This window comes from Morus notabilis, unplaced genomic scaffold (assembly GCF_000414095.1).
Source record: "Morus notabilis unplaced genomic scaffold, ASM41409v2 Scaffold650, whole genome shotgun sequence".
NCBI lineage: Eukaryota > Viridiplantae > Streptophyta > Magnoliopsida > Rosales > Moraceae > Morus > Morus notabilis.
Genome location: NW_010358427.1, coordinates 268,432 through 279,446, shown reverse-complemented (window position 1 = coordinate 279,446; position 11,015 = coordinate 268,432). Strand labels below are relative to the sequence as shown.

Genomic DNA, 11,015 nt, shown 5'->3' with positions numbered 1-11,015 from the left:
ATATGATTTTAGGAATTAATGCAACAAGCGGCGCCATTTTTTGATGATATTCTATTTTTGATGTTTTTCTTTATTTTTCGTCTTTAAAAAATATAATAAAATAAAAACGACGTAAAAAAATAATGAGATTTTACAAACAAGATCCTTACATTTTTCTAGGTGTACCAGAAAAAAGGGCCTCCAAAAATGGCAAAAAAAGTAAAACGCTGTCAAAATGTGCCCGGCCCACGTAGTGGGGCAGCCAAGGGTCCGCTTAAGGGCCGGGCTTGGTCAAAACGTTAAATTTTTTTTATGTTTTGCATTCTAAAATTAATATATAATTTTTAGGAATTAATGCAACAAGCGACACCATTTTTTGATAAATATTCTATTTTTTATGATTTTCTTTATTTTTTACCTTTAAAAAATATAATAAAATAAAAATGACGTCAACAAATAATAAAATTATGTAGACACGATCAGTACACTTTTCTAGGCATGCTAGAAAAAAAATGGCCTTAAAAATGACAAAAAAGTAAAACGCTGTCAAAAATCTCCCGGCCTGTCTAGCTGGGCGCCCAGGGGCCACCTCAGGGGCCGGGATGGGTCAAAAATTTATATTGTTATTTATGTTTTGCATTCTAAAATTAATATATTATTTTTAGGAGTTTATGCAAGAATGGGCACCATTTTGTGATGAATATTCTATTTTTTATAATATTTTTTATTTCTTGTCTTTAAAAAATATAATAAAATAAAAACGAAGCTAAGAAATAAAGAAATTTTGTAGAGATGATTCTTACATTTTTCTAGGCATACATGAACAAAATTGCCTCTAAAATGACAAAAAAAGTGAAACACTGCCAAAAAGCATCTTGCCCGCGTAGCGGATCGCCCAAGGGCCAGATTAGGGGCCGGGATGGGTCAAAAATTTATATTTTTATATATGATTTCTATTACAAAGTTAATATATTATTTTTAAGAATTAATACAACAAGCGGCACCATTTTTTGATTAATATTCTATTTTTTCTGATTTTCTTTAATTTTCATTTTTTTTAAAAATAATAAAATAAAAACGACGTCAAAAAATAATGAAATTTTGCGAACAAAATCCTTACATTTTTCTACGCATGGCAGGAAAAAATGGCATCAAAAAATGACAAAAAAATAAAACGCTGTCAAAAAGCCCTCGTCCTGCGTTTTGGGGCGTCCAGGGACTAGTTCATGGGCAGGGATGGGTCAAAAACTTATATTTTTAACTATGTGTTGCATTCTAAAATTAATAAATGATTTTTATGAATTAATGCAACAAGCGGCACCATTTTTTGATAAATATTATATTTTTTTATTATTTTCTTTAATTTTTGCCTTTAAAAAATATAATAAAATGAAAACGACGTCAAAAAATATTGAGATTTTACAAACATGATCCTTAAATTTTTATAGGCATGCCATATAAAAGGGCCTCAAAAAATGACAAAAAAAAAAAATAAAACGATGTTAAAAGGTCCCTGGCCCGCGTAGTGAGGCGCCCAGGGGCCAACTCAGGGGCTGGGATGGGTAAAAAATTTAAATTTTTATTTATGTTTTGTATTTTAAAATTAATATATGATTTTTAAGAATTAATGCAACAAGCGGCACCATTTTTTGATGATTTTCTTTATTTTTCGTCCTTAAAAAATATAATAAAATAAAAACACGTCAAAAAATAATGAGATTTTACAAACAAGATCCTTACATTTTTCTAGGTGTGCCGAAAAAAAATGCCTCAAAAAATGACAAAAAAAAGTAAAACGCTATCAAAAACCCCCGGCCCGCATAATGGGGCGCCGAGGAGCCCGCTCAGGGGTCGGGATGTGTCAAAAATTTATATTTTTATTTATGTTTTGTATTCTAAAACTAATATATGATTTTTAGGAATTAATGCAACAATCGGCACAATTTTTTTGATGAATATTCTATTTTTTATGATTTTCTTTATTTTTCTTCTTTAAAAAATGTAATAAAATAAAAACGACATAGAAAAATAATGAAATTTTTCAGACACGATCCTTATAGTTTTCTTGGCATGCTAGAAAAAATGGCCTCAAAAGATGACAAAAAAAGTAAAATGCTGTAAAAAAGCCCTCGACCCGCGTAGTGGGGAGCCCGTGGGCCAACTCAGGAGCCGGGATGGGTCAAAAATTTATATTTTTATTTATGTTTTACATTATAAAATTAATATATGATTTTTAGGAATTAATGCAACAAGCGGCACCATTTTTTGATGAATATTCTATTTTTTATGATTTTATTTACTTTGCATCTTTAAAAAATGTAATAAAATAAAAACGACGTCCAAAAATAATGAAATTTTGCAAATACAATCCTTACATTTTTCTATGCATGTAAAAAAAATAGCCTCAAAAAATGACAAAAAAAACGCTGTCAAAAAGCCCCGACCCGTGTAGTAGGGCGTCCAGGGGCCGGAATGAGTCAAAAATTTACATTTTTATTTATGCTTGGCCATCTCAAATTAAGATACGATTTTTAGGAATTAATGCTACAAGCGGCACCATTTTTTTTATGAATATTCTATTTTTTATGATTTTCTTTATTTTTCATATTTAAAAAATATAATCAAATAAAAACGACGTCAAAAAATAATGAAATTTTTACAGACACGATCCTTATATTTTTCTAGGCATGCCAGAAAAAGAGGCCTCAAAAAATGACAAAAAAGTAAAACGCTGTTAAAAAGCCTCAGGTCCGCGTAGTGGAGCGCCCATGGGCGAGATCAGGGGCCGGGATTGGTAAAAAATTTACATTTTTATTTATTTCTTACATTCTAAAATTAATATATGATTTTTAGAAATTAATGGAACAAGCAGCACCATTTTTTTATGAATATTCTGTTTTTTATGATTTTCTTTATTTTTTGTCTTTAAGAAATATAATAAAAGAAAAACGACGTCAACAAATAATGAAAATTTGTAGACACGATCAGCACATTTTTCTAGGCATGCCGGAGAAAAAATGGCCTTAAAAAATGACAAAAAAGTAAAACGCTGTAAAAAGGCCTCCGGCCCACGTAGTTGGGCGCCTATGGGCCAGCTCAGGGGCCGGGATGGGTCTAAAATTTACATTTTTATTTATGTTTTACATTCTAAAATTAATATATTATTTTTAGAAATTAATGCAACAAGGGGCACCATTTTTTGATGAAAATTCTTTTTTTTATGATTTTCTTTATTTTTCGTCTTTAAAAAATATAATAAAATAAAAACGACGTCAAAAAATAATGAAATATTGCAGACACGATGCTTACATTTTTTTAGGTATGCCAGAATAAAATGGCTTCAAAAAATGACAAAAAAATAAAATGCTATCAAAAAGCCCCCGACTTGCGTAATGGGGCGCCTGGGGCCAGCTCAGGGGCCGAGATGGGTAAAAAATTTACATTTTTATTTATGTTTTGCATTTAAAAATTAATCTATGATTTTTAGGAATTAATGCAACAAGGGGCGCCATTTTTTATGAATATTCTATTTTTTATGATGTTATTTATTTTTCATCTTTAAAAAATATAATAAAATAAAAACGACCTTAACAAATAAAGCAATTTTCTGGAGATGATTCTTACATTTTTCTAGGCATACATTAAAAAAATGGCCTCAAGAAATGACAAAAAAAGTAAAACGCTGTCAAAAAGTTCCTGACCGCGTAGTGGAGGCCCAGGGGCCAGATCAGGGGCCGGGAAGGGTTAAAAGTTTATATTTATATTTATTTTTTCTATTTTAAAATTAATGTATGATTTTTAGAAATTAATACAATAAGCAGCACTATTTTTTTTTATAAATATTCAATTTTTTCTGATTTTCTTTAATTTTCGTCTTTAAAAAGTATAATAAAATAAAACGACGTCAAAAAATAATGAAATTTTGCGGACGCAATCCTTACATTTTTCTATGCATGGCAGGAAAAAATGGCGTCAAAAAATGACAAAAAAGTAAAACGCTGTGAAAAAGCCCTTGTCCCGCGTTGTGGGGTACCCAGGAACCAGCTTAGAGGCTGAGATGGGTCAAAAATTTATATTTTTAACTATGTTTTGCATTCCAAAATTAATATATGATTTTTAGGAATTAATGCAACAAGCAGCACCATTTTTTGATGAATATTATATTTTTTTATGATTTTCCTTATTTTTCATTTTTAAAAAATATAATCAAATAAAAATGATGTCAAAAAATAATGAAATTTTACAGACATGATCCTTACCTTTTTCTAGGTATGCCTACAAAAAATGGCCTAAAAAAATGACAAAAAATTGTAGAACGCTGTGAAAAAGCCCACGGGCCGCATAGTGGGCCGATGAGGGACCGGGATGGGTCAAAAATTTATATTTTTATTTATGTTTTACCTTCTAAAATGAATATATGATTTTTAGGAATTAATGCAATAAATAGCACAATTTTCTTTCTGAATATTATACTTTTTATGAGTTTATTTATTTTTCATCTTTGAAAAATAAAATAAAATAAAAACGACGTCAAAACATTATGAAATTTTGCACACGCGATCCTTACATTTTTCTGGGTATGCGTACAAAAAAGGGTCTCAAAAAATGACAAAAAAAGTAAAACACTGTAAAAAAGCCTCGGCTAGCGTAATGGGGTGCCCAGGGGCCACCTCAAGGGCCGGGAAGGGTAAAAAATCAACAAATGTCACCATTTTTTTGATGAATATTCTATGTTTTATGATTTTCTTCATTTTTTATCTTTGAAAAATAAAATGAAATAAAACCGACGTCGAAACATTATGAACTTTTTGGGCATGCCTGCAAAAAAATGGCCTAAAAATGACAAAAAAGTAAAAAGCTATCAAAAGGCCCCCGGCCCGCGTAGTGGGGTGCCTAGGGGCGGGATGGGTATAAAATTTGCATTTTTACTTATGTTTTGCATTCTAAAATTAATATACAATTTTTAAGAATTAATGCAACAAGCAGCACCATTTTTTGATTGATATTTTATTTTTTTGATTTTCTTTATTTTTCGTGTTTAATAAATAAAATAAAAGCGACGTAAAAAAATTTTAAAATTTTGCAGACTCGATCCTTACATTTTTTTGGGCGTGCATCCAAAAAATGGCCTAAAAATGACAAAATAAAGTAAAAGGCTATCAAAAAGCCCCTGGCCTACCTAGTGGAGGCCTGAGGGCCGGGATGGGTCAAAAATTTACATTTTTATTTATGTTTTATATTCTAAAATTAATATACAATTTTTAGGAAATAATGCAACAAATAGCACCATTTTTTGATGCATATCAAATTTTTTATGAGTTTCTTTATTTTTTATATCTGAAAAATAAAATAAAATAAAAATGACGTAAAAAAATTACTAAATTTTGGAGACATGATCCTTACATTTTTCTGGGCATGCCTGCAACAAATGGCCTAAAAATGACAAAAGAAAAAGAAAAACACTATCAAAAAGCCTCCGGTCCGCGTAGTGGGGCGCCCAAGGGCGGGATGGGTAAAAAATGTACATTTTTATTTATGTTTTCCATTCTAAAATTAATATACAATTTTTAAGAATTAATGCAACAACCAGCACCATTTTTTGGCGAATATTCTATTTTTTATGATTTTATTTAATATTTGTCTTTGAAAAATAAAATAAAATAAAAATGATGTCAAAACATTTTGAAATTTTGCAGACACAATCCCTACATTTTTTTGGGCTTGCCTAGAAAAAATCACCTCAAAAAATGACAAAAAAGCAAACACTGTCAAAAGCCCCCCGCCTGCGTAGTGGGACGCACAGGGGCCGTGATGTGTCAAAAATATAGATTTTTATTTATGTTTTGCATGCTAAAATGAATAGATGATTTTTAAGGAATTAATGCAATAAGCAGTGCCATTTTTTGATGAATATTCTATTTTTTATGATTTTCTTTATTTTTCATCTTTAGAAAATAAAATAAAATAAAAATGACGTCAAAACAATATGAAATTTTACGTACACGATCCTTATATTTTTCTAGGCTTGCGTGCAAAAAATGGCCTTAAAAACTGACAAAAAGTAAAACGCTGTCAAAAAGTCCCCGGCCCGCATAGTTTGGCGCATAAGGGCCGGGATGGGTCAAAAATTTATATTTTTATTTATATTTTGCATTCTAAGATTAATATACAATTGATAGGAATTAATGCAATAAGTAGTACTATTTTTTTATGAATATTCTATTTTTTATGATTTTCTTTATTTTTTGTCTTTGAAAAATAAAATAAAATAAAAATGACATTAAAAAATTATGAAATTTTGCAGACACAATCCTTACATTTTTCTGGGCAAGCCTACAATAAATGGCTTCAAAAAATGACAAAAAAAGAGAGAAAAACACAGTCAAAATCACCCGGCCCATGCAGTGGGGCTCCTAGGGGCGGGATGTGTAAAAAATTTACATTTTTATTTATATTTTCCATTCTAAAATTAATATACAATTTTTATGAATTAATGAAACAAGCAGCACCATTTTTTGATGAATATTCTATTTTTTATGATTTTTTTTATTTTTCATCTTTAAAAAATAAAATAAAATAAAAACGACGTCAAAATTTTTTGAAATTTTACAGACACGATTCTTACATTTTTCTGGACATGCATGCAAAAAATGGCATAAAAATGACAAAAAAAAAGTAAAACACTGTAAAAAAAACTCCCAGCCCGCGTAGTGGGGCACCCAGGGGCTTGGATGGGTCAAGATTTTATATTTATATTTTTGTTTTGTATTCTAAAATTAAGTTACGAGTTTTAGGAATTAATGCAACAAGCATTACCATTTTTTGATGAATATTCTATTTTTTATGATTTTCTTTTCGTCTTTAAAAAATAAAATAAAATAAAATAAAAACAACGTCAAAACATTATAAAATTTTACAGACATGATCCTTACATTTTTCTGAGCATGCATGCAAAAAAATGGCCTAAAAATGACAAAAAAATAGTAAAACGCTGTAAAAAAGCTCCATGTTCGTGTAGTGTGGTGCCTAGGGGCCGGGATGGGTCAAAAATTTATATTTTTATTTATGTTTTGCATTCTAAAATTAATGTACGATTTTTAGGAATTAATGCAACAAGCAACACCATTTTTTTGATGAATATTCTATTTTTTATGATTTTCTTTATTTTTTGTCTTTAAAAATAAAATAAAATAAAATGACTTCAAAACGTTATGAAATTTTGCAGACACGATCCTTACATTTTTCTGGGCGTGCCTCCAAAAAATGGCCTGAAAAAATGACAAAAAAAAAAGAAAAACGCTGTCAAAAAGCCCCCGATCCACGTAGTGGGGTGCCTAGGGGCGGGATGGGTAAAAAATTTACATTTTTATTTATGTTTTGCATTCTTAAATTAATATACGATTTTTAAAAATTAATGCAACAAGTAGCACCATTTTTTTGATGAATATTATATTTTTTATGATTTTTTTTTATTTTTCGTTTTTAAAAAATAAAATAAAATAAAAATGACGTCAACAAATTTTGAAATTTTACATTGCGCCGAGTGATTATTTTTCTATTTGAGTCTCGGTACTTACATTCATCTCTGTGCTATCGTGGTATTTACTTGTAGATCTAGTCATTGATTCGGGGTCGAAATTGTTTGTATTTAGAGCCATTTGTATCTTGTGTAATTTGTTTTATGTGAAATGAATTTTTCGCTAAAAAAAATTCCAAACCCATGGGATGTGAGGATAAATTCAGCAGTTTTCTTCAATTTTTATTTTTATTTTTATATATTGTTAAGAAGACGATCGTTTTAGTTTAGGGAGAGCTACGTCTACAATAAGTCCACCACAACTATATATTTTATTGAAATCAGAGAGGCACTTCCTGAACAAACATGAGCCCTAATTATTTTCACTTGCCAACCCAACTGCACTTAGTCAATAATGCTTCATTAGAAAGAAAACCATAGACTACTCATAAGGAGCAGGCCATCACCATCACCCCTCCCTTTTCACCCGAATTTCAGCAGATCCACCAGAGCTCCCTAAACTGGAGACCCTTAAGCCTCTTTGCCATCGCCAGCACCAAAAATTGAGCACTAGAGCTGTAGAGCCCCGTTTGCATGAGCCTTTCCTCTTGATCATCTTTACTTGAGTTTGATAAGCCAAAAATTGTAAGGAAACAACTTTGACAAGCCAATAGCTCAACAATAAATGGTTTTTCTGAATTTTTTTTTTTTTCACAACTCAAATTTTATTATTACAGTATTTTTTTTATAAAAATTTAAATTCAACTTTTTTATTACAGTATTTTTTTTTTCTCATACACAACTCAAATTCTTAATTTAAGTTGTAAAACAAGCATACCCTGAATATGATTTTATTTGCGTTGTTTGGATCGTATATTTAGATACAAATTTAAAATTTATGTGAGACAAAATAATATAACAAAAAACTATAAATTATGGAACCTATAAAATAAACACACCTTATCTTCTCTTTTTAAATGTATTTGAGAGGGGTTTTTTTTTTTTTTTAGAATGTTAAGAGATGACATAAAAAACGTGAGAAATATGCCAGTCAATGACTCAATATATCTATAGATTTTTATTGACGATGACTTTCAGAGGCAAAGCATGCTGTTAATTTTTATCAACAAAGGCTAAAATTTTTCGATTCATCTTATGGACAAAAGGAGGGTATTGTAAGACTATGGGTATGCATGAAATTAAAGAGGGTTAAACTTAGAACAGATTTTGATGAAGCAAGGGAATAACCAGCCCTCACACTTGTGCAGTGCTAATGACAATTCCACTAAAAGGTGGGATAGGTCATTTCGTTTGAATACTCATTATCACATGGTAAAAGAAAATTATTTCTAGAATTGAAACTGAAAAAAAAAGGTATGAACTGTTGTTCTAATTGAAGTAATTTTTCAATCATTTGATTTTCGAATGTTTATGTTAAAATTTTTAAAACGCTAGACACAAAACTACTCCTATAAACATCAATCGATAGTGAGTACTGAGAAAGGATAGTCTCAACACGATAAATTCTCTCGAACAAAATAATTTATTTCCTTTACTTTCTACCTAACCAAACACACCCTAAAATTAGTAGCCTCCTAGTTCGCCATAATCCGAACGGAGTCAGTTCGGGTCAGCTCACCATCACACATTCACACTTAGGGCTGTTCATGGGTTAGGTTAGTGCGAGGTAGGGCTTTTTCTTTCCCCGCCTTAAAGAGTGCGGGTTGCACATATTTAGTCCCAACGATGTTAGAAAAATTTCACAACCCAATGATATTTGGGTTGAGTTAGGGCGGTGCGGGGTAAGTTAGGTGGTCGGTTTCAACATTCAAAAAATCAAAGACTCAAAGTTCAATCCAACATTCAAAGTTCATTATCAAATAGAAATAATTACTCTAACATTCAAATAGATAGAAATTCAAAGTTCAATTCAACATCAAACTTGAAGTAAAGTAGTCCATCCAACATCAAACATAAAGCAAACATAAATTAGTCTATACTCATAAATTAATCTTAACATAAAATAAACATAGAGGCTTAATTCAAACATGAAGAAATTAGAGAGTATAAATGAATTGCCTGCCTATGATTAGATATTAGAGGAGACAAGTTAGAGCGCAGATTGGGTTGGGGTGTGCGGGCCATTATAGACCCAACTCATACCCCGCCCCAAAACTTTGGGCTAAACATTGAATGGGCCGAAAAAAAATTTTAATACTAAAAACGAAAATATTAGAAAATATGCTAATATGAAAAGCTTAAGGAAGTATATAGGCTAACTTTTAGTTATAGAAATTAATAGGCCATAACTTGTCAAGTTATGGTTCATAACCAGATAAGTTATGGACATACTTATCAAGTTATGGTTCATAGTCAGACAAGTTATGGACAAAAATCGTGATTTTTAGATAATAACTTGTCAAGTTATAGTTCATAACTAGACAAGTTATGGAGAAAAATAGTAATTTGACCTATTTATTAACTTATGTAAACTATTGACCTATTAATTTTAATTCATCTCAAGTCTTGACATATTTTTCTATTTTTTTCTATTAAAAATTACATTTTCTCTTTTTTTCTATTAAAAATTACATTTTTTAGATTGAATTGAAGTGGGGTGAGTTGGGCCCGCGGGTTTATGAAAAGCCCTATTCACACTGCATTTTCCAAACAGAACTCCTATCAGAGTCCAAATGCTCCGACACAAACTGGAGAGTCTATTAGAACAGAAGAAGGGCATCTTTGACAAATAGTGAAAAATGGAAGCTGACAAGGCAATTCTCATCGAAGTCTTCGGCGAATCATCGGGCAGCGAAGAAGAAGAAGGATCTCAGCCGAAATCTAGATACTGTTGGGAACGATTCGGAGAAATCAAAGGATTGTGGCTCTGCAGAGACTTCCTTTCTACCCAACGCCAATCGTCCTTGCTCTCGGCCATCCAAAACGGTAGCCTTTTTTTAGCTCTCCTCATTTTTTGTTTGTGTGTTTTGATTGTTTCGATTCCGTTGATTTCATATCTTGACGTATAAAAACTCGTTATTGCCGCAGAAGGATGGTTTTCTGAAGCCTCCAACAATCAGGTGCCTATCAAGTTGATTTTTGATTTGGGTATCAAATGGGAATTTGGTTTCATTGCATCAAAGTCGAGATTTTTTGTTTTAAGTTTTCAATTGATCTTTCTGTGCAGGCTATGAGGTTTGGAGAGCTTCAACCATGGGCAATTGAGATTTCTGATTCTATTCGTGATGCGGTAATTTCGAGCCACCAAGATGTTGATCTTGATCATCCAATGGAGTTGGGAAGTTGCAATGGCCTACACGAAGCCTCTCCATTTCCATTTCCGTCTCATTTGTTATCAAGAAACCCACTCTTTGACCAACTCATTGTGAATCTGTATCATCCAGGGGAGGTAAGAATATCAACCCATATATATATATATATATGTATATATATGTGTGTGTCTATATATATATATATATATATATATATATATATAGTTTATTACAAAATATATATTTAT

General features: G+C 30.9%; 1 protein-coding gene across 1 annotated transcript in view; it reads left to right on the top strand.

Moving 5' to 3' along the window:
- The first annotated feature begins 10,115 nt into the window (after nucleotides 1–10,115).
- Nucleotides 10,116–11,015, top strand: part of LOC21392436 (uncharacterized protein P8A3.02c) — a 1,858-nt gene continuing 958 nt past the window's right edge. The window contains exons 1-3 of the mRNA XM_010092511.2: nucleotides 10,116–10,441; nucleotides 10,544–10,575; nucleotides 10,683–10,904. Of these exons, the coding sequence (XP_010090813.1) occupies nucleotides 10,255–10,441; nucleotides 10,544–10,575; nucleotides 10,683–10,904 (441 nt within the window). The 5' untranslated portion in view covers nucleotides 10,116–10,254. The remainder of the gene's footprint in view (nucleotides 10,442–10,543; nucleotides 10,576–10,682; nucleotides 10,905–11,015) is intronic.